This window comes from Electrona antarctica, assembly GCF_951216825.1.
Source record: "Electrona antarctica genome assembly, chromosome: 16".
Classification (NCBI taxonomy): Eukaryota; Metazoa; Chordata; class Actinopteri; order Myctophiformes; family Myctophidae; genus Electrona; species Electrona antarctica.
Genome location: NC_136797.1, coordinates 10,726,724 through 10,751,723, shown reverse-complemented (window position 1 = coordinate 10,751,723; position 25,000 = coordinate 10,726,724). Strand labels below are relative to the sequence as shown.

Genomic DNA, 25,000 nt, shown 5'->3' with positions numbered 1-25,000 from the left:
ACCATTTACCATTATTTTATAAACCTTAAGTGCAGTTATTTTATCATAGTTATTTTATCATATATCATGCAGCAATGCAACAAGCAGTTTCAACTGTGAAATACAGTTTTTAAAATTCATTCATTCATCCATCCATTCATCCATCCATTCATTCATTCATTCATTCATTCATTCATTCATTCATAGATATGGCAGTTAGTGTTCTTCATATGAGTGAACATGGCATGGATATCATTCATGCAAACGTGTCACAGTTTGTGTGGACATGCATGTTGTAAGAATAGAGGGTATGTGCGTGACATCATCATCAAACCCAGAAGTTATGCGGGAACGCCTACTGAGTGGCAAAAAACTACTTTCTGGCCATGACAGCCCATTATATCCAAACAGTCCTATTATATCTGATTGCATTAAACAACGTTAAACTCGATTTGCCACTCACTTTATGCATGTGCATACCCTCTATTTAAAACCCATTCTGGGCGGGAACCCCTTTTGGTGTTTTAACTAAGCATTATGTTATACTTTAGCTATTGAAAAATAGCAGATCTACAAGCTCATAGCGCGCCACCGAGTGGCGTGCTACGAGCTTGTAGATCTGCTATTTTTGAAAAATCGTAAAAATGCGGCACAAATCTTTGAATATATATTCTTTCAGAGCGAACGTTTTTTTAATTTCGACGTCAGGCCTAAATGGGTTAAGAGAATAAACAGTAGACACAGAGGCAACGTTCAGACAGGACGGTAGAGAGTTGAGTAACAAGAACAGCCACCACTGTAGGGGTGCAGCGATGAGGCCTAGACCACAGTGAGGGTTCACCTCAGTGCCCTAGCAGTAAACTCTCTCTTAGGCACGCACGCATGCACGTACGTACACACGCACGTGACGCACGCACATACACGCACGCACGTGACGCACGCACATACACACACACACACACGCACGCATACTAAATCACTGGGCTATGCTGCAACTCAAGAACTGTATCCGATCAGCATTCCTCCCGTGCTCCCCAACTCTGTTGCTGCCTGCTATTAGTATTTATAGCCTAAGACAGGACATATAGACCGCCGTAGTGGGGGTGGGGGTGGAGGACTGGTGTGTGTGCGTGTGTGTGTGTGTGTGTGGGGGGGGGATTGCATAAATATTGACGCTCATTATCTCAAATTGTCAGATATCCAGTGTCTCGGTCGGACCTGCCGCCTTTTTATACGCTTAATTTGTGACGACCCGCAGCAGCACGACGGTCGGGTGTATCAGGCCTTGTACATTCCAGTGTGTCAGAAGCGGTCAAGAGCTGAAGAAGAGCCCTGTGGCAGTCTCTCTCTCCGATAGAGGTGATAAGTTTATGGGCAGGCGCTGAGTTATAAACACTTCAAATGGCTTAAGAAAGCCGCCACAATCCAAGCATTTCATATGCATGCAGGGGGGGGGGGGGGGGGGGGGTTAGGCAAGAGATGATTGGTGCGTAGTCTCTTCCATGAGGGCCCGGGAGAATAGCTCAATAGCTGACGCAGAGTTCTGACACAGAGATGGGGCCATATTTTATTGGCGTTATTCTCCGAGGGACAATATGAGGAAGGGTGACAAATAGAGGTGGAAATAGAAACGCATGAACTGACTGAAAGCCAGGAGGAGATTTGCATCCAGATGGAAGGAAATGGAATGTTAATGATTGCAAACTGACTGCTCGAGATAAAGTCTATTTTTTTCCCCCACACAATACGTAATATCGTGAGCATATCTTTGACGTATCAAGAGGAGACTTATGAAATCTTCTGAGAAGCGTTCTCATGAGACAAGCCTTATAAAAGAGCAGTGTGTGTGTGTGTCTGTCTGTCTGTGTGTGTGCCGTGTGTGTACGGTCACCAGAGATTTCGACCCAGGACTATTCGACCCGGACCATTCGACCCGCTCTCGACCCGCTTGGACCTGACTTTTCGACCCGGACCGCGAGAGAGAGAGACAGAGAGAGACATAGAGAGAGAGAGAGAGAGACAGAGACATAATAATAATAATATGTACATTGATTTACCAAACAATTATTGTGTTGGTGTTTTTATTTACCAAACAATTACAAAGCTAATGGAGGCTAATGGAGGCTAAAGGGAGCCACCCACAGAGACACAGAGACACAGGCCATCAACGATCACATTCCTAAGGCTAGCAGCCACCATCCTCATCCCCATAGCAGAGTATGACGTTTTTTGCTAGTGGGGTTTTGTGAATAATCACATGAAGTATAAAAGTATGATATATAAGAAAAGTTATAGCTATAATGGTAATGCCTTTATTGATTGTATGCTGTGATTTGAATACACTATATTTTGTCATTCAGTCATAAAGTGACGTTCAGTCTACACATTAGCAGCAGCTCTGTGTTGTCTGACAATTATTCTTGCACTCATTTTATTCTCCCATATAGAACGACACAATGTAACATAGCTCTGTTTACACAATGCTGTACCCCCCTCCAACTGTATATGTTCCCCATCTTAAATCCTGAATATGGAGAATTAGGCATCATATATGAGATGCGAATATTATAATTGGGATTTCATTTATATTGCATATTTCATCTTACTTACATTTTGTTTACAAGGTGAACCCTCTAGGGGTTACACCGTTTGTCTGTTTTCTGTTTTTATGTTTTGTGTGAGGACTGCGGATGAAAATTAGCATCTTTGCTAATCCCGGTGTATTTACGTTCATGTGACGTTCATTAATATGCTCTGTCCTGTCTAAATAAACAAATAAAGTAAAGTAAAGTAAAGATAATTCGACCCGGTAAAAACGGGTCGAACGGACTCGAATTTGCGGTTGGTCGAATAGTCCTGGGTCGAAATCTCTGGTGACCGTGTGTACTGTGTGTGTGTGTGGTCTCTCACTGCTTGCCTGTTCTTTCAGCTTTGCTCTGTCAGCAACTAATGTAGAGATCTCATATAAAGATCTTTATGAGCCATGGCTAAAGGGTAAAGGTCCTTATACACACTGGGAGCATTATGAATAAATCTGAAATTGCATTGGGTGAATATTTCACAAGAAACATAATTGGTCTATAGCTTCATTCATATACATATTTATGCTTTCATTCACAGTGACAAATTGGCCTATAGTGTTTACAAAATAAAAGGTAAAAGAAAACGCCACGTAATAATGTTCACGTTTCTGTGTGGAAGTTCTTTTACAGAGAAAGAAAAATACCACAACATGTATCTTGTACATCTGCTATATTTTGGGATCATGTTCTTAAAATCTTGAAAGCACATGGACAATGGAAGAAATATTTGGTCTTTTTCTCTTCTCTTCTGACTCTGCTACAAATCATTTTCAGGTCCAAATACAGTATATCAATTTTACGGGTCCTTGTGACCTGAAAAAGGTTTATTTGAGCAGCACTGCTGTGCAGACTGCAGAGGTCAGAGGTCATGGTTCCACGCCACAGCTGAGGAATCAAAAACAACTGAACCTGAGGTCTTGTAACAGATGGTTTCTAAGCAGTGGTGGAAAAGGTACTCACATTCTTTTGCTCAAGTAAAAAGTATCAATAATGCATTATAGGGAAAACAACTCTGTTAACCCATTTTGGCACCGTTTTGGCGTTTTATTTAGTTGTTGAAAAATAGCAGATCTACAAGCTCAAGCTTGTAGATCTGCTATTTTTAAAAAATCGTGAAAATGTGGCGCAAATCTTTCAGAGTGAACGTTTTTAACTCAAATCTTTGCTACTGGGAGGGTCCCTGGAACAACATATTTTCAAATGGGGGTCGGTTGGCCAATGTCATATATATGTGGGGTCCTTGACACGAATATGTTTGAGAACGACTGACATAGAAACATGTTTTTTTCAGAAAACTGTCAGGATTTAGAAGACATTTTTTCAATGTCGACGTCAGGTCTAAATGGGTTAACTTGCCAAGTGAATGTCCGGAATTCAAAATGAATACAAGTACAAAAGTATTGGCATCAAAATGTACTTTGAAGTACCGAAAGTACTCGTTGTGCATGAATGTCCCATTTCAAGTTTTCAAATGAATAAAACTCATCGCCGATCGCGACGCATTGTGAGCTTGTAGATCGGCTATTTTCAAATGGACGAAATATATAGGGCTTAAGTGGGTATTGCATGTATGTTTCTTTTTAATAATTACAAGCAAAATATACAAAGTAACTAAAGTCTCCAAATACATGTAGTGGAGTAAAATGCAATGATTAAATCTGAGCTGTAGTGGAGTAGAAGTAAAAGTATTGGAAATCGGAAATACTGAAATCGGAAGTACAAATAGCTCAAAATTGTACTTAACTCCTATAGCGCCATTGCCGTTGATTGATGCCAATTGAAGCCTAATTTTGATACTAACGCTTAACGCCATTGCCGTTGATTAATGGCAATTGCGCTTTAATAGTGCATTCGATCTATCAAGCCATAATGCTACTTATGTTAGCCGGTTAGCTAGCTATGTTGTTAGCACAGCACTGGATCGTCCATCTTAGATTGTCGTCGCCATAATAATCCATTCTATCCGTTTATTTCAATCGCCTGTATCTCCTATTCCTTGTCCCAGATGGCATTTTTGGTCAAAACATCGTTTCTTTGACGGCACAGAGCCGGCGATGTGGAGCTCTCCAGAGCTCCGGTTTGGAATCACATTGTAAACAAGGCCTGTCCAGCTCCGTTCAGCTTCCTAGGTTATGTCTACTGCTAGTGGACCGAAAATGCGGCTTTTCAAATGGAAAAAGTGCTGGCGTGAATTAGATCCTAATTTTTCAATAAATGCTGGCGGATTAAGAGTTAAGCATAATGTACTTGGCTAAGTTTCCACCACTGTTTCAAACTAAGACACCGCTGTGGTGGATCCATCCATCCATCTTCAAACGCTTATCCGTAGTCGGGTCGCGGGGGCAACAGCTCCACCAGAGTGCTCCAGACTTCCCTCTCCAGAGCAACATTAGTGACTTCCTCCTGGGGGATCCCGAGACGTTCCAAGGCCAGTGAGTCGATGTGTTTCCTCCAAATGCGCTTTGGTGGTCTGCACTGGGGACGGGGTCTCCTCCCCAGTGGGACGTGCCTCGAGGACCTCCCTATAGGGAGACGCCCGAGAGGCATCCTGACCAGATGCCCCGAACTTCGCCTTTCCAGGCGAAGAAGCAGCGACTCTAGTCCCGAGTCTCTCTCGTGTGACTGAAATTCTCACCCTTATCTATAAGGGAGATGTTAGCCACCCCGTCGATATGTCACATGTGTACTTATATTATTTAGCGACTACTAAACACACCTGTCTCCACATCCAAACGTGTTAACGTGGATCGTTTGGTAATTAAGCACACAGCTGAAAGGAAAACGGCTGAAACAGCGGAGGTTTTTGTGGTCATATCTTTATATTGAAATCCATGAAGTATACACAATGCAACCTATACACTATTACAATGTCCACACGTTGATAATGTCTTGTTGCTGAATAATAATAAAGCTACGTTTTGGCATGTAAGTAACCAACCAACCAACCAACCAACCAACCAACCACAGCAGTCTGACTGTACTGAGACGCTTGGGAGCGAGAGAGAGAGAGAGAGAGTGTGAAAAAAACACAAAAACAAATTAAAAACCTGTGTATTTTAAACAGTAGCACGGCAGCAGGAACGGTATAATTAGGTACAATTAGGCGACATTAGTTATAGACAGTTACAGAGTAGAAAATCATGAACCCAAAAAAAAAAGAAAAGAAAAAAAAAAGTCAATATTAATTTCTTTATTTGTGTCTTATATACAACCCAGTGCCTCCAAGGGGAAACGGCCCTTTAGTTTCAACATCATTTCGGCCTTTTCTCTAACGTATAAGGAAAACTTCCTATCCAATCAGAGCACATTTTGTTAAGCCAGATGACATCATATAACTGTAGTAACTATCCATCTTCGGCCGGTTAAAAAAAAAAAAAAAAAAAAAAAAAGAAGATATTTCCTATAATTCATTCTAAAATAACAGACATTATGTTAAAACAATGCATTTTGATTACTTTGTCGTATACAGCCAAAAATCCATGTTGATGTTTGTACTTGATGAATACGCACGTGCGCACACACACACACACACACACACACACACACACACACACACACACACACACACACACACACACACACACACACACACACACACACACACACACACACACACACACACACACACACACACACACACACACACACACACACACACACACACACACACGATCCAGCCCCTTAACGGGCGTCCTTGAGTGAGTGATTGCCAGTGTGTGAGGCCTGCTGTGACCCGGCGTCAGTGTGACAGTGGGTGAGGCCTGCTGTGACCCGGCGTCAGTGTGACAGTGTGTGAGGCCTGCTGTGACCCGGCGTCAGGGTGACAGTGTGTGAGGCCTGCTGTGACCCGGCGTCAGGGTGACAGTGTGTGAGGCCTGCTGTGACCCGGCGTCAGTGTGACAGTGTGTGAGGCCTGCTGTGACCCGGCGTCAGTGTGACAGTGTGTGAGGCCTGCTGTGACCCGGCGTCAGGGTGACAGTGTGTGAGGCCTGCTGTGACCCGGCGTCAGGGTGACAGTGTGTGAGGCCTGCTGTGACCCGGCGTCAGTGTGACAGTGGGTGAGGCCTGCTGTGACCCGGCGTCAGTGTGACAGTGTGTGAGGCCTGCTGTGACCCGGCGTCAGGGTGACAGTGTGTGAGGCCTGCTGTGACCCGGCGTCAGGGTGACAGTGTGTGAGGCCTGCTGTGACCCGGCGTCAGTGTGACAGTGTGTGAGGCCTGCTGTGACCCGGCGTCAGTGTGACAGTGTGTGAGGCCTGCTGTGACCCGGCGTCAGGGTGACAGTGTGTGAGGCCTGCTGTGACCCGGCGTCAGGGTGACAGTGTGTGAGGCCTGCTGTGACCCGGCGTCAGGGTGACAGTGTGTGAGGCCTGCTGTGACCCGGCGTCAGGGTGACAGTGTGTGAGGCCTGCTGTGACCCGGCGTCAGGGTGACAGTGTGTGAGGCCTGCTGTGACCCGGCGTCAGGGTGACAGTGTGTGAGGCCTGCTGTGACCCGGCGTCAGTGTGACAGTGTGTGAGGCCTGCTGTGACCCGGCGTCAGGGTGACAGTGTGTGAGGCCTGCTGTGACCCGGCGTCAGGGTGACAGTGTGTGAGGCCTGCTGTGACCCGGCGTCAGTGTGACAGTGTGTGAGGCCTGCTGTGACCCGGCGTCAGGGTGACAGTGTGTGAGGCCTGCTGTGACCCGGCGTCAGTGTGACAGTGTGTGAGGCCTGCTGTGACCCGGCGTCAGGGTGACAGCGGTAAGTGATCCAGTGACTGATGGCCTGTCCTGCTGTGTTCTGGACGCTACTTTGGGAGCACGGTTACAGTACTGTATGTCATGCTCACAAGTGTGTTTTAATGCACGCATGTGTGTAATGCATCCGCCTGCTTTTGAGATGGGTGTGTGTGTGTGTGTGTCTGTGTGTGTGCGTGCGCGTATTAGGGCTTTAAGCAACTAGTCGACTAGTAAATCCACTAGTCGACCTTGCTGGTACTAGTTGACTAGTTGATAAGAAAAAAAAAACTTAATTTATTTGTACATAATGTGTAGTTAAACGACTAGTAAACTAGGCAACTAGTCAACTAGTAAAAACCCCTAGAAGTGAAAGCCCTAGTGTGTGTGTGTGTGTGTGTGTGTGTGTGCGTGCGCGTGCGTGCGTGCGTGCGTGTGTGTGTCATGTTTACTGCTTCTCTTGGATGGGTGGGTTTTCAAAGTGCGGTCAGTTTTAACACCCTGTAAACCAGTGGTTCCCAAACCTTTTCATGTCAAGGACCCCCACATTGACACTAAGTAGCCCTAAGTGACACAGACCCCTATTTTAAAATGTATGCCATGAGGGAGAAGATTTGTACGGCTCTAGCAGTGATTCTCAACCCGATTAATTTCAAGGACCCCCAGTTTGACATGCATTACTCTACGGACCCCCATTTAATGGCATTTCTATCTCTGGGACCCACATTTTATATCGTAAAATCAATGTTAATTTAACTCTGAGAGCGCTACAAATTTGTACGCTCTCAGAGTTACAGACCCATAAGGGTCCATTTGGTTTCAAATTATCATTTAGCTGGGGACCCCCTGGAACTCCCTCAGGGACCCCTGGGGGTCCCCGGACCCCACTTTGGGAAGCACTGCTCTAGACACTTGGTAAAACTGGACCGGAGTCGGCTCTGTACTTGGACCACTTTTCTTTTCTCCCCCACCAAATATTTTTGTCCTAAAACATAGCTGTTCTACCAGCAATATTGGTATAAGGGGGGGGGGGGGGGGGGGGGGGGGCTTGACATAGGTCTGCTTGTCCAGTAAAAACACACACAAACTCAGAACCACTAGCCAGGTAGGCTACGCTCTGTCACCTAACACAACAGAGTGTGAGGCTGTGTGACCCCCCCGGGCCAGCCAAGGTCATAGTTCAGAGGTCGCCGAGCAGCTGGCTGGCGCCTGGAAGGTGGAGGAGGGGTTCAAACTTAAAGGTATGTTATGTTCTCTCGGGCACTAGATTTTATGCTCAAGTGCCAGAGAGAATTATGAGTGTCACGTGTGTTATGTCTGCTTGTGTGTTCGCGTGTGCTTACTGTACTCTGTGTGATGGCCACATACAGTGGGGTTCTGCTTGTTTTTGCCTGCAGGTCAACTCAGGATCTCTAGGTTTTCGTAGGTACCTCTGAGTACTTCTTCTCAGCCACACCCCTAGTCCAACCCCCAGATTCTTAGCCACACCCCTAGATAGACGTATACAGGTATAGTCGAATTTGAGAAACGAGTCATTGCGAGGACACCGTTTATTGATCCTCACGAGAATAATGGTTCCTTTATGGTTTAAAAATATATATATTTTCAGTTCCGATGGTAAGGCCAGTTCCAGGTCGGGGGTTACGGTTAGGTAGAAGGAGGCATTACGAAGGTAAGGCCCGGTCCAGGTCGGGGGTTACGGTTAGGTAGGAGGATGCATTTAGAGGGCAGGTTTAGGCCCGATTCAAATTTAGTTTCATACAAGAGTGTCGAGAAATCGCAATCATAACATTGGTGTCCTAAAATGTTGATGTCCTCACAAGTATAGTAAAACAAGCATGTATGTATGTGTGTGTGTGTGTGTGTGTGTGTGTGGATGTGTGTACGCACTTCTCTCGCAGAGGGCCTCTAGAACCACCCTAGACCCTGGGTCCGAAATGTTTACCGTCGGAAATACATAAGGCGCGCTTGATTTACTATGCCTATCATGCAAAAAAGTATGCATGTTTTGGAGCCATTTCTTTAGTTCCATTGTGCGGGGCCATCTAAATAAACAAACCTCAAGTATTTCATGTTTAAAATTGAATGTGATGATACAGCAGTGGTAGGAAAGTAGCACACCTGTTACTCAGACTATTTCGCTGCTATCATTATCAAGCTTTGCATCAAAGGCTCTCGTCAACAAGTTCACTTTCTCAGCATTACGCATTACACACACAATTAACCACATCAACCCCCGGACACCCTATTTTGGGCCAAATTTGTGAAAATGTGCAAACTTGTAAAAAAAAAAAAAACGAAAAACGAAAAAATCAACTTTCCTTTTGAAAATAGCGAAAGCAGACAACCCCGCAAAGCTCACAAGGCAACTACTTTCGCCATATGTCACACGCGGCAAATTATAACAGGGCTTAAGTGGTTAAAACATCGCAAAGACCAGACCATTTGGAAAACAATACAAAAAAACATTTCCCCTTGCAATCTTGTTCCACAATCATAACCTAATATAGTGCTTTATCTTTCACCTGGATTCTGAAGCTTCATTTCTACTCCGTCATACGACGGTGTTGTGTTGTGTTGTGTGTGCTGAAGACGGCAGATCTGATCTGCACATCACGACACTGAACAGCACCGTACGACACTGAACAGCACCGTACGACACTCTTCAGTGCTGTGATAGCACCCAATAGCGTCGTACGACACTGTTCAGTGCCGTGATAGCGCCCAATAGCATCGTACGACACTCTTCAGTGCTGTGATAGCGCCCAATAGAATCGTACGACACTGTTCAGTGCTGTGATAGCGCCCAATAGCGTCGTACGACACTCTTCAGTGCTGTGATAGCGCCCAATAGCATCGTACGACACTGTTCAGTGCCGTGATAGCGCCCAATAGCGTCGTACGACACTGTTCAGTGCTGTGATAGCGCCCAATAGCGTCGTACGACACTGAACAGCGCTGTACGGCAACGTAGGACATCAGGCTTCAACGCTCCTCTCTCTCCCGTCTCGTTTAGAGACACATTATAGACATAATAATAACAGGACGTACATCAGCACAAAACACAGTTCCATCGTCGTCTCGCTTCAACGTTCACACCCGGGCAGCATTACATACGTGCACTCTCACACTTTGATACACACACACGGACGCACACACACACACACATTCACAGATCGACAGGAAACAAGCATGCAAAGTGTCATCATTCGCACGTATCCCTCTTTACATACATAAGCCAGCCTCTCCATACACATACGTATAGACAAGGAAACGTTTGTTTAACGTAAATTAGAAGAAAAAAATAAACGGTCAGTTCGGGGGAAAATGCGTCTATCAGCTCTCGTACCTAAAACAAGGCTTGTGTGTTTTTTTTTACAGGGAGTAGTTTTACTTGTGCCAGTAGTTTAGATGGTAGGCGGAGGGGGGACGATGGAGTGTTTCCTTCTTCAATCCTGTGCAGGACAGAGCTTCCATTTCCCTCCTTTCCTTCCCAACATCCTTTAAATATCAGTAGTAGCCTAGTAGTAGTACAAAAGAAGAAGAAAGAAAGAAAGAAAGAAATCTACGAAGCGTTTCGTTTTTTTTCCTCATTTGTTTTCCACCCAAATTTTCTTTCTTTTGACCAGTTGGAGAGAGAGAGAGAGAGAGAGAGAGAGAGAGAGAGAGAGAGAGAGAGAGAGAGAGAGAGAGAGAGAGAGAGAGAGAGATGAAGGTGAAGAAGAGGTTTTGATAAGATGAAGAAGGGGATCACACACACAGTTTATAGTCCTGGGGAACTGTCAATGTTCAAAGTTAAAGTTCCACAGGTACAAGTTAGGGTGTCGGGGAGCGTTCAGGGTGTTGTTAGGGTTAGGCATTCATCGTCCTCGCACCGAGAACCTGTCTGGGGTCTGGGTACAGCTAAGTAATGAGAGAGAGAGAGAGAGAGAGAGAGAGAGAGAGGATCTTTTGGGACCAGGTTAGGTGGTTTCCTTGCCCTGGGTCCCGGTAACGGTCTTGATGGAGCTGAGCGTTCGGTTGAACCATGTCTTCTTAGCGGCCTGCACCTCGTTGAGAGCCAGACCCAGGTGATGCTCCAGGTCCTGGAGAGGAGAGAGAAGGGAGGGAATGTTGTTTTTGGCAGCAAATTTCTCACATTTTAGTCACCTGGAATCTTTTAGTGTTAGTATCGTTTTAGTCGACTAAATCTACAGGTGATTTAGTCACCAACATTTTTTTTTGTAAATACATATTTGTACATTTGTACATTGGTGACTATAACTATAATCTACCTGATCTTGAGGCCTATAAAATCGGTCAACTAGTTGACTAGTTATCAACTAGTACCAACAAGGTCGACTAGTGGATTTACTAGTCGACTAGTTGCTTAATGCCCTAGCGCACACACACACACGTGCGTGCGTAGTACCGTACCTGTATTTTACACTCGGCCTCCACCAGTTGCAGCTTGGTCTGGGCCAGCTCCAGCTCCATCTCTCTCAGCTGGGTCTTGAGGTCCTCCTTCTCCTCGTCGGTCTCCTCGGGCCCCCCGGGGGTCGCCGTCACCACCCGCACGCGGCCCTCCTTGTTGAACAGGCCGCTGCACTTCTCACAGCCTTCCACTTTAGACTGGAGTGGTGGGCGACATGGGACACAGACACACACACACACACACACACACAGAGAAGAGGGTTTTAGAGAGAAGATAATACAGGCTAAGTGCTGACATTCCCCCCTCCTCGTATGAGAACAGAGTTTCTTAACGTCAGGTCTGGGGCAGAGGCGTATCTACAATAAGGCGAGGACAGGCGTCCGCCTCTCCAAATCCATTTTCTGCCTGGCTAAAATCCATACACTGAGGACAAAAACAAGACCTGAGAACTATTAGTGGACAGCGGATTGGCCGTTGCGCGTATAGAGACTGAGCGACCCTCAATCACCCATTGGAATGCAAAAGCATGCCTTTCAGCCTTTGTATCCTACTGTCTGGCAGGTATATCTCTTTGAAAACCTTTAGTGCTACTGATTATGCACGGGGGGGACGACAATTAACACTTTAATTGCCCGGAACTATTTAATCCATTACATTCATGCGCCCAGTCGATTTATAAACACGGACGCCTTTTCCGGACGGACCGGCCGGAAGTTCATGATGTTGTGTAGCAGCTAACAATAGCCACAGCACTTTAGAGTCGATCGACAACAACGGGAGACAAGAATAAATCTATCGAGACTAGCGACTGGACCGCGGAGCGCCGTCTAACACAGGATCTTTTTTCAGAAAAAGACGGGATGATTTAGATCGCGATTTATGAACGTTTTAAGATTTTCGTTTTCATCAGCTAAACAGAGGAGGGAGTTTTTTGATGACGTCTCACTCTTGCGCGTCACCGAGGAGAGCCAAGCAGGCGCGCCTGGGCTATACAGCCAGGCGATCCGTTCTCGTATCAATAAACTTCGTCTTTAGGACAATACTTTGTCCTGAGCGTCGGGCGTTACTAATAGAAAGGTCAAATAACTTCGTCCTGGGCGATGGGAGTGTTAACACATCTTGCCTGCCCAAAATGTAATTCTGGCCTGCCCAAAATGTAATTCTTGCCTGCCCAAAATGTAATTCTTGCCTGCCCAAAATGTAATTCCTGGAAACGCCACTGGTCTGGGGACCACCACGTTGTCTGGGGACCACCATGGCCTGGAGGTCTGAGTGTGCAATTGGAAGTTGGAACCAAGTGTTGTGAATGCAACACACAGTTCCTTCATTTTGGAAGTGGATGACCTGTGTGTGTGTGTGCGTGCGTGCGTGCGTGCGTGCATAAAACTGACCCTGATTTTCTCCAGCTCTCCTCGAGTGGTCGTCTGCTGTTTCTCCAGACGTTCGCTCAGCTGGGAGCAGATCTATAGAAAGCAAACACACCAAAACACACAGATATTTGTTGTTGTTGTTGTTGTTGTTAGCAGCTTAAGGGACCGTTCACACCTGAGAGACAGCTGTCTCTTCGGTGTCTCCTGTGCCGTCTGTGTGTCTCACGGCTCACAATTAATTTTCAATGGGAGTCACATGGTTTGACGAGACAACCTTGTTCCATGGGGGGGCAGAAGACAGCCAGAGAACAAGGTTGTCTCGTCAACCGACGTGACGCCCATTGAAAATGAATTGCGAGCCGTGAGACACACAGAAGGCACAGGAGACAGCTGTCTAGGCCTCATTCACACTGTTGAGACGGCTGTCTTGTCCGTGTCTTGTGTCTTGTCCATGTTTAATGGCCGCTCCAATGCATTTCCAATGGAAGTCACATGGTTTGACAAGTCTTGTTTGATGGGGGGGAGGGGGGAAGAACACAGCCATCAAACAAGTTCCATTGGAAATGCACTGGGGCGGCCATTAAACACGGACAAGACACGGACAAGACAGCTGTCTCAATAGTGTGAATGAGGCGTGAACGGCCCCTAGACTTCCCCAGTGACTTCAACCCCTATTCCTACGAAACCTTTACAGCATGGTTCCTGGGGGTGAGCAAGTCTATAAAAGGTTTCATGACATTAGTTAATTTATTTTATTCTTTAATCTTTTAGGTTTTATGATCTCAATTACACCCAAAAAACCTGAATTTTAAACATTCAGTGGATTTTTTGTGGAGAGTTTTCTCTGGGGTTTGGAAGCCTTTTGAGCTGCAATGAAAACAGGCAAAACAGTGAAAACAGTGCCATCTGCTGGCAAAATCCCATCGACATAATATGGCATTTGCAGGCTGTGACATCACAAACAGCAGGAACATCAGAGCACTTGTTTGAGCCAGAAAACCCCAGACCACAGAAAAGTTTGGGTGAAATTGAGCTCAGAAAACAAAACAAAAAAATAAATCTGATTTTTGAAATATGTTTATGTCACAATCCCTTTAAGAAGCCAGAATGTGTGACCGGATGACTGCTATTGAACATTTTTTGAGAGAGAAGAGAAGACAGACTATGCACCCACTGCACACAAAATGAAGTGGAAACCGAGCTACACTTCCTAACCATCTGTCCATTGTACCAAGACATCAGAGACACATACTTCCCACAGATTACAACCACACACGGAGATTTTGAAAACATGACCAATGACAAAAAACTCCCATATCTGCTCGGCGAAGTACAACAATGTGCAAACACAGCAGCAAGATTCGTGAGTTGCTGTGATAGGAGAAGGATATCAAACGGAACACAACCACCCTAAAGACTAATCATTGTGTATATTCCTGCACTATACCTGCATCCAGTGATCTTGGTACAATATAGAAATTGATCTATTGAAGATTCTGACGTTCAAATGTACATCTTTTTTGTTTTGATTGTATTGCTGTATTGTTGTATTGTGCTTTCTGCTTTGGCAATGTAAACGTATGTTTTCTCATGCCAATAAAGCCCTTTGAATTGAATTGAATTGTGTGTGGGTGTGTGCGTGCGTGCATATTTTGCACATTTTGTTCATTCATAATGTCAGATTGACTGCCCTGCAATTATATGCTGGGCAAATAATGCTTCCATCAATATGACACGACTGATTTAAAACAATACATTTTAATTATTGCCTAATTATTATCTAACTAACTGCCATAACACTGTCAGCTAAACATGCACATGAACCCACATCATCATCGTCTCACTCTTAAAGCCATTAGCAGCTGTAATAGAGAATGTTTTTTTACGGAATCATTAAACAAACGCACGCACGCACGCACACACGCACGCACGCACGACATATATATGGAACAACATATTATCAGATGTGGGGCGGTGGCCAAATACAGACATTTTTGGGGGTACTTGACATGAAAATGTTGACCAAAACATAGGTTTTTTTCAAGAAAACTGTCAGGATTTAGAAGAGAATCGTCCTCAGGTCTAAAAGGGTTAACACACGCACGGCTAACGAACATCAATGGAACATGAGTCATGGAGCATGTTATCCTACTCCCACTCTATACAACACATTATACCCGTCGCTCTTCCTATTCTCTCCTATTCTCTCTCTATAGTAGTGGTTTCTCAACCAGTGGTCCGGGGACCACCAGTCTCGTCCGTACCGTGGCTCAAATACCCAATAAATAATGGGCCTTGACATGAAAAGGGTTGAAAACCACTGCTCAATAATAGCATTGTATATAAATGATACGGTACTGTACTGTACTGTACCATTGGCGGCCCGCGGGCAAAATGCCTGCGGGCATAATTGGTGATATGTGTGAGATTACCATAATGACAGTAATCCTTAACCGTTTCCGTACATAGGATGTCGCCACATGTCCTAGGGGTCCCAATCGACGCGTACATAGGACGTCTGAGGACGTCCTAGCGCATCCTCAATGATACGGGGCGAGATAAGAATATTCTGAATTTTTTCCTTTTTGTTATTTGTCAGTTCGCCTTTCGGCTACCGTATGCTACGCTCTAGGCAATTGTTAGCTTATCATTGACTTAGCCGTTAGCGCGGCGGAAAGAATGACTCGTCTCTCCTAATCCAGGGCGCTCTCCGTGGTGTTGAACGGATCGATATACTGGCGCTTCATTTCTGCTCCTCATCCGTCTCTCCCGCAAAATGAACGCTTTTTTGGATCATATATCGTATAAACTAAAACGATCGCAATGTAAGCTAGCTATGTAAAGTAAACTTTTTTTAGCGGATTGTTTCCGGGTCATGGGTTTCCGAGTAAAAGCGGCCATGTCTTTCCGGCACCCCAGAGCTCCTATTTTGAAGGACTTCCGGCACTGATTGTGTTAAAGGACCACTTCACCACTTTTCAACCTATCTTCATATAATAGGTCCTCACATTTGGTTCCATTTGTACACTCTCAGAGTTATAGACCCATAAGGGCCCCGGCATAATCTAGTTGAATACCCCTGCTATACTGTATCTCTCTCTCCCTGCTGTACTGTATCTCTCTCTCCGTTTAGCCTAAACGTCACAATGAATAATTATACAGAGTGAATTGATCCGTCTTCACCCTGCTGGTGTCAGGGTTGTTTTTGTTGACTAAAACTAATAAGACGAAAAATGTTCGTCGACTATACCTTTTTTCACTGACAAAAACGAAATGGAAACGAAATGAAAACTAAGCTACGATGACCAAAACTAAGACTAAATATATTGACAATTTCGTCGACAAATAAAAACTAGACTAAAATGTTAGGAAGGGACACAAGTAATTTTACAATATTGGTTGCATGCTGAAAATAGCCGATCTACAAGCTCACAGCTATTTTCAGCAAGCGTAAAATCAGTCATTACGACGACATCAAGGCGACGACATCATTTAAGAACAGACATACAGTAGTACATCTCTGCTGTCGGGAGGAAACCTCATAACTCCTCATTTAAGAACAGACAAACAGTAGAACATCTCTGCTGTCGGGAGGAAACCTCATAACTCCAAAATGTTCATTTTCAATTTAAATTTTCTTTCTTTTTTTCAGGGAATTAAGAAAACCTTATATCATCATATCATATCATATCATACTATAATTCAGTCAATGTCTGTCTGAATGAATGAATGTGTGTCAGAAACACAGCCGTATCTCCTCACCGCAATATCTCACAACGGGTAAGGGCTAGTTTTTAAAACAAAGCAATACAGCCTCATCAAAGTTGGTGTTGTAACTTGATATATTGTCAATTACATCCATGAGAGGGGGAGAGGTGGTGGAGTTAGTTGCTTTAGCAGACATTTTGAGGGTCCAATGGAGTTAAGAGGTTTTGTCCAAAGCACTTTTTACTACTTTCCATTGGTTCAATATTTTCGAAACAACACACACAAGGGTGTTCAATAGCACTGATTTATGCAAAAAAAAAAAATCAAAAACCTCAAAAATGGAGTTATGAGGTTTCCTCCCGACAATATAACAACAACCCCCTCATGGTAAAAACGAGCCCTGGGCAAAGCCGAGCCGGTGTTGGTGGGAGCAAACAAGTGCATACAACCTTCCTTTACACTGACAGCAAGAGGAGGATCAATGAATAAGGTGAGCCTATAATAAATAATACATATACTGTACAACACCCACATGCCTGTGAACCCCCTAGAGTGTCAGATCTGCCTGAACCAAATGGCGGGCTACACTTCATCATGAACTGGGTTCCACGCCGGGGACACCTATTCTGAACCAAATGGCGGGCTACACTTCATCATGAACTGGGTTCCACGCCGGGGACACCTATTGTGAGACCTGCTGGATGATAACCAAAGAGTTATTGAAACCAGATGAGAAATGAAGTCGCTCATCTGTGGACCCGCAGGCTCATCAGCATAATTACTGCTCTTACCATGAAACAACAAACAAAATCAATACACTGATACGGTTTTGCGTCCAAACAGACTTTTAACAGGTAAAAAAGGGAGGGGGACCCCTGAGTCACTGGTTCTCAATGTGGGGGTCCCAGAGGACAGTGAAGTGACAATTTAGGACTTTTAACTCAAAACCAAAAAAAAACTATAAAGAATTGCCAAATTGTCAAATACTCTAAGACAGAGGCAAACAGTTTCACAATATGTACTGTATCTGTGGAACAGAGTCATCAAGATATAATGTAACTTCAAATGCCATTATATTGGTGGGTCCTCAGTTCAAATGGCATCATATTGGTGGGTCACAGCCTGAAAAGGTTGAGAACAACTAAACCAAGTATAATAGGGTTTAAGTGGTCAAATGGGTGGGCCACATGCCTTCAGGGGTGGGCCACACGCCTTCATGGGTGGGCCACACGCCTTCATGGGTGGGCCACATGCCTTCATGGGTGGGCCACACACACACACACACACACACACACACACCTTCATGGGTGGGCCACACATCTTCATGGGTGGGCTGCACACCTTCATGGGTGGGCCACACACCTTCATGGGTGGGCTACATGCCTTCATGGGTGGGCCACACACACACACACACACCTTCATGGGTGGGCCACACATCTTCATGGGTGGGCCACAAACCTTCATGGGTGGGCCACACACCTTCATGGGTGGGCCACAAACCTTCATGGGTGGGCCACACACCTTCATGGGTGGGCCACATGCATTCTCAGAGCATTGCTGTTTTGTTGAATGATCAATCAACCATGAATCGCTGTACCAAAGATTACCATTAGCCCGCATGTACCAAGGAACCCTATTTGTAGCCACACTGTGATCCAAAATAAAGCACTCGACACTGTATTTAAATCCTCTGCTAAAAGCCTGGTTGTTTATGCACAGAGATGAGCAGTTTATAGGGAAACTGCTCATTTAGTCCTCATCTAGGAAGGCTTATAGGCCATGTCTGGCTCAAACTGCTCATTTAGCCCTCATCTAGGAAGGCTTATAGGCCATGTCTGGCTCATCTAGGAAGGCGTATAGGCCATGTCTGGCTCATCTAGGAAGGCTTATAGGCCATGTCTGGCTCAAACTTCTCATTTAGCCCTCATCTAGGAAGGCTTATAGGCCATGTCTGGCTCATCTAGGAAGGCTTATAGGCCATGTCTGGCTCAAACTTCTCATTTAGCCCTCATCTAGGAAGGCTTATAGGCCATGTCTGGCTCAAATGCCCTCATCTAGGAAGGCTTATAGGCCATGTCTGGCTCAAATGCCCTCATCTAGGAAGGCTTATAGGCCATGTCTGGCTCAAATGCCCTCATCTAGGAAGGCTTATAGGCCATGTCTGGCTCAAATGCCCTCATCTAGGAAGGCTTATAGGCCATGTCTGGCTCAAACTGCTCATTTAGTCCTCATCTAGGAAGGCTTATAGGCCATGTCTGGCTCAAACTGCTCATTTAGCCCTCATCTAGGAAGGCTTATAGGCCATGTCTGGCTCAAATGGGCTCTCATTTAGCCCTCGTCTAGGAAGGCTTATAGGCCATGTCTGGCTCAAATGCCACAGAAGAGAACACTTTTCAGACACTGAAATAGTGTGAGCTATTTGGAGAATAAATTCCACGTATCTTGGCTGCAAAATAATGCTGGCTATTAAGGGTATCATAGAGCTTTCCTGGACGTATCAATCTGAGAAGATTGAATCCTGCCGTTCCATCTTCTCTCCTCTTTCCTCTGGAGAGATGTTCATTTTCTCCCTTTCTTTTCCACGCCTTCTCCTTCCGTCAAATAAAGCATGAAACACATAGTGTTGTTGCAGTCGGGTGGAAACCTTGTATGTCCAAAACTGTTACTTTTAAGCAAATGGACAAAAAATAACTGGTTGTTCCAGTGGATCCAATGTTAACACTTAGTCCACTAGCCTTCATTGAAAAATTAGGATCTAATTCACGCCAGCATTTTTTAAATTTGAGCTCTTATTTTGAAAAGCCGCCATTTCCGGTCCACTAGCAGTAGTCATAATCTAGGAATCTACACGGAGCTGGGCAGGCCTTGTTTACATTGTGAATCCAGACCGGAGCTCTGGAGAGCTCCACATAGTCAGCTCTGTGCCGTCAAAGAAACGTTGTTTTGACCAAAAATGCCATCTGGGACAAGGAATAGGAGATACAGGCGATTGAAAGAAAGGGATAGAATGGATTCTTATGGTGCCGATGATCTAAGATGGGCGACGGAGTCTTGTGACAACAACAGCTAGCTACCCGATGCTAACGTAAGTAGCATTATGGCTCGATCGAATGAATGCACTATAAAAGCACAATTGACAAAGGTCTTCGGCAATGGCGTTAAGCGTTAGTATCAAAATTAGGCTTCAATTGACAAAGGACTTCGGCAATGGCGCGGAGGTTGTTAAATATTTACCATTTATTTATTATTAAAGCTGCTATAAGCAATAATATGTCAGTTTTAATGACCTTTTTTAATAAATGTTTTGGTATTCAGACAGCCAGCAGTAAAACGCTCCCAATTTTGTTTGTCTCTGTGACTCATCTAGGGGATTTGAATTTGCATTCAAAGAATTTCCTAGAAGCTTTGTCATTGGTCGAAAAAAAACCTGGTCGCAATGACTAACCAATCAGGAAGTAGACAGGCAAATCGACCAATCTTTCAATGCAGATTGTGGCCCCTAGATGTGGCAGAGAGGGAGCCTTTTACGCATTGCTGGCTGTCTGAATACCAAAAAATAAATATAAAAAAAGGCAATTAAAAATGTGACATATTATTGCTTATAGCAGCTTTAAGAGCTAGTAATTATTAACAAGCTCACAACACATCACAATATAATAAGCTGTGAACTTGTAGATTGCCTATTTTCAATAGTGTTGTGCAGGGCATTCATTTATGAAAAAAAACAAACATATAATATATGTATATTATTTTTATTATATATTATATAGTTCAAAAAGTGAGATACAAGGTTTATGCCTGACAGCGACAATAACTATTATGTGGTGTTGGTTTTCCTTTTTGCAGAAGCCCTATTTTCACACATAACCTCTGCTCCTCTCTGCTGCACGTGAGGCACGTACACACACACACGTGAGTCATCTGATGAGCGCTTTCAAGTAGCGCACGCACGCGCGCGCGCGCGCGCGCGCGCGCACGCACGCACGCACACGCACACACACACACACACACACACACACACACACACACACACACACACACACACACACACACACACCCCTTCCTCTCCCCCCCAATACCTCCCATGCTCCAATATACCTGTCATCAATTCTCTCACATGTGCTGTCATTTTCAATTTTCTACCCCATTTTTTTGGAATCCAAGCAAAGAGGTATAAGGCCTGTTTTTTTTTCTAAAATGGTCTCCTTTGCTTATTCCTGCCAGCCCACACGGGGGGAGTCGTATAAAGGCTGCGATGTTGCGTCATTTCTCCCCAGTGTTCAATGGAACGGCATGGGGGGGGATGGGCGCCCGTGCATCTAATTATTTATAAATGCCAGGTGGAGATCTGAAGAGGTTGAAAATGAACTATTGACTCATTAGTTGAATCAAAACAGGTTGTTCAATAATTCATACAAAAGGCACCAACTTCATATGATTCATAATTAGGGACAGCAATTGTCAAAAAAAAGATATATATATTTCTACTTCCATGATTACTCTACGTTAAAAAAACAAGATTTATAATTACTTTTGCATGATTTATAGCCACAGACAAGCAGCTATGGTCTAATTTATGCTTGGGTTCTGCGTCATTATTGTGCACCGAAAGAATAGACCATTTTACATGCTTGTAGATCGGCTATTCTGGGTGTGCGCGACACCAGCGCACAACTACGTATATATCACAATTAATCCATTCTGGGCGGGAACCCCTTTTGGTGTTTTAAAGCGTTATGTTATACTTTAGCTATTGAAAAATAGCAGATCTACAAGCTCATAGCGCGGCACCGAGTGCTGCGCTACGAGCTTGTAGGTCTGCTTTTTTTTTTTTTTTATCGTGAAAATGTGGCGCAAATCTTTTAATATAATATATTCTTTCACAGCAAACGTTTTTTAACTCAAATCTTTGCTTCTGGGATATGGCATATTTTCAGATGGGGGGGGGGGGGGGTGGGGGGGGGGTCCGCGGCCAAATACAGATAATTCATGGGGGTCCTTGACATGAAAAAAGGTTGAGCACCACTGACATATAGACACATAGGTTGAGCACCACTGACATATAGACACATAGGTTGAGCACCACTGACAGACATAGGTTTTTCAGAAAACTTTTAGGATTTAGAAAGACTTTTTTTTTTTTTTTTTTTTTTGCATCGGCCTCAGGTCTAAATGGGTTAACCCATTCTGGACGGGATCCAGTTTTGGTGTTTTAACTAAGCATTATGTTATCCTTTAGCTATTGAAAAATAGCAGATCTACAAGCTCATAGCGCGCCACCGAGTGGCGCGCTACGAGCTTGTAGGTCTGCTATTTTTTGAAAAATCGTGAAAATTGTGGCACAAATCTTTGAATATAATATTCTTTCAGAGGACTTTTTATTTATTTCGACGTCAGGTCTAAAGGGGTTAAGAAGAGGAAGGACCGAAATAAAGATGAAAGATCTCATGAAAGATTCAGAGACAGGAGCAGCGCTGTCAAAATACACACCCAATCAATTCAAATGCTCTGGGTTCAGATTACAGCACCCAAAATGGTAATGTGGAAAGGAAAGTATACAGTATTTAAGCCATTTAGACCTGACGTCGAAATAAAAAAAAAAAGTCTTCTGAAAGAATATATGTTCAATTTTCAAAGATTTGTGCCGCATTTTCACGATTTAAAAAAAATAGCAGACCTACAAGCTCGTAGCGCGCCACTCAGTGGCGCGCTATGAGCTTGTAGATCTGCTATTTTTCAATAGCTAAAGTATAACGTAATGCTTAAAACACCAAAAGGGATTCCCGCCCAAAATGGGTTAATGGCACACACGCATGCACACACAATTACGCACGCACGCACATACACACGCACACACAGCGTGAGAGCGCGATGCCTGGGTGTTAGCAAGAGGAGCGCGACAGCCATGGCACAGAAATGCATGACAGACAGGCTAAAAAAACAAACACTAATTGAGCGGTGAATATGAAGTCAGCCCCCCCCCCCCCCCCCACACACACAAAATCTCCTTATTTTTCACAGTCTAATGTTGGCAGATATGCTACTCAGAGTGTAGTCTGATTTCTCTAAAGCACTAGAGATCTCAACAAACCATGTGCAACCCAGATTCGGAACAAACAAGGGACTCAATTAATTTCGCTCCTATGCCACCAAAACGTGGAACGCCCTACCAACAGTCATTAAGACATGTGAATCCCTTGACTCCTTCAAAACCGTTCTCAAAGGGCACCTACGGACGGCTGCAATTCGAAACTGGCCCCCGTAAAATCTGAATCCCCCACCCAGCCCTTTCCCCCCCCTCACTGTATATGTTTTTTTGTTCTTTCCCTCCTTACCTCTATGATGATTTCCTGTTTTTTGACTATATAGAAGTGTATATTTGTACGTCTCTAAATGTTATGATGAATTGAACAAGGTGGACCCTCTTGTAAACAAGTGTAATGCTTTATTGGGAGGTCCGCTCACAGTTAACAGTTTTTGTATTGAGTTGTGCTTGAAATGTACTGTAATTCTGCAAACTGTTAATCTGGAAAACGAAGCCAAGTGACAACTGTGCAAGTCAACACCCGTGAGCTGCAACTCGTCGAGGCCCTCATCGAGTCACCTTTCGTGCAATGTGGCCCTTGCCCCAAAATGAGTTTGACACCCCTGGTTTTTTTAACCCATTCTGGACGGGAACCCATTTGGTGTTTTAACTAAGCATTATGTTATACTTTAGCTATTGAAAAATAGCAGATGTACAAGCTCATAGCGCGCCACCGAGTGGCGCGCTATGAGCTTGTAGGTCTGCTATTTTTGAAAAATCGTGAAAATGTGGCACAAATATTTGAATATAATATCCTTTCAGAAGACTTTATTTATTTCGACGACAGGCCTAAATGGGTTTTTTAAGCCCTATTCTATTTTTTGGGGGGCGATTTGAAAACAGCACACGAAAAGTAGTCCCAACAACACCGCGGCATGTCGTGAGCCAGCAGGACGGTGGCTCCGCAGCCACAATTATATCAATTGTGTTTCTCTCTTATGTTTTGAGAACTACCGCGAAAGTAATGGCACAAAATGAGCTGTAATCTGAAGAAGAGGCACAGATCCATATATCCATGAATCATACGGTTTTGTAACAAATTGCAGTCATGTAGGCACAGATCCATAAACCCATGAATCATACAGTTTGTAACAAATTGCAGTCATGTAAGCACTAAGGTTCGGGTAACAAACGACGGTATAGTACGTTGTTCGCCCCAAACTGAACATACCTGCTTATATTCACCAATAATGGAGCCATTCTTCTTAATCTCCGACTCAGACTTGTCCAGCTCTCGTCTGCACATTTCCTTCAGCTGTGGAAATGCACGCACAATTCGCACACACGCACACACACACACACACACACACACACACACACACACACACACACACACACACAGAGTTAGACCGATGCAGAGGACAGATCCAAGGACAGCAGCAGCAGTGTCAGAGGCCCCAGAGACCATGTGGTCCTATACTGTAGCTGTCATGGAGTATAAACAAGAGAGAGAAAAAAAAGGTATTGGCAGGTTCCTAGCCGCGGGCAAAGTCATGCCCTCCTGTGTACACGTCTATGACGCACGCACGCACGCAACGCACGCACACTAGGGGTGGGACGATATGGGTTCCTCACGATACGATATATATCGCGATATTAGGCCCTCGATAACGATAATATCACGATATTCGATATATTGCGATATATCGATATATTGTATGAAATTTCATCAACGATATATCACGATATCTGCAACTACAAAATACTTGGAACTGAAAAAATGCAGCATTTTGTATTCCCACAAAGCTGTTCGGAGACTTTGGACAAATCACCATCCAGTAATTCAGTACTTCTGGTTGCTGTGGAATCTGAGTGGGATTTGCTTTATTTTAGCTGTCATTTCCTCCTTTTCTAAACATGTTGTTCATCACTTCATTATAAACAACATTTCAAAAAAGAAAAAGAAAAGAAAAAAAAAATCCCGATATCGATATTTTAATAATCAATATTGATTATTTATTGCGGGAGGACGTATCGATATGGATAGAGATGAAATTAAACTTTTAGGCAGTTAGGCAACATAAAATACGATGAAGCATCTTTTCGATGGACGTATCGATATATATCGCCATATCGATATTTCAGCACACCCCTAACGCACACCTATGACAGCAATGCAGCATGCCTGTCTTCGGCCTTAAAGGGA

The 25,000-nt window shown here is 44.3% G+C and overlaps 1 protein-coding gene across 2 annotated transcripts in view; it reads right to left on the bottom strand.

Moving 5' to 3' along the window:
• Positions 1 to 10,645: 10,645 nt before the first annotated feature.
• rabgap1 (RAB GTPase activating protein 1) overlaps positions 10,646 to 25,000 on the bottom strand; it is a 155,918-nt gene continuing 141,563 nt past the window's right edge. For both annotated transcript variants that reach the window (XM_079523705.1, XM_079523704.1), the window contains exons 24-27: positions 24,026 to 24,109; positions 13,083 to 13,154; positions 11,694 to 11,888; positions 10,646 to 11,362 (exon numbers count right to left, since the gene is read on the bottom strand). In XM_079523705.1, the coding sequence (XP_079379831.1) occupies positions 11,240 to 11,362; positions 11,694 to 11,888; positions 13,083 to 13,154; positions 24,026 to 24,109 (474 nt within the window). In that variant the 3' untranslated portion in view covers positions 10,646 to 11,239. The remainder of the gene's footprint in view (positions 11,363 to 11,693; positions 11,889 to 13,082; positions 13,155 to 24,025; positions 24,110 to 25,000) is intronic.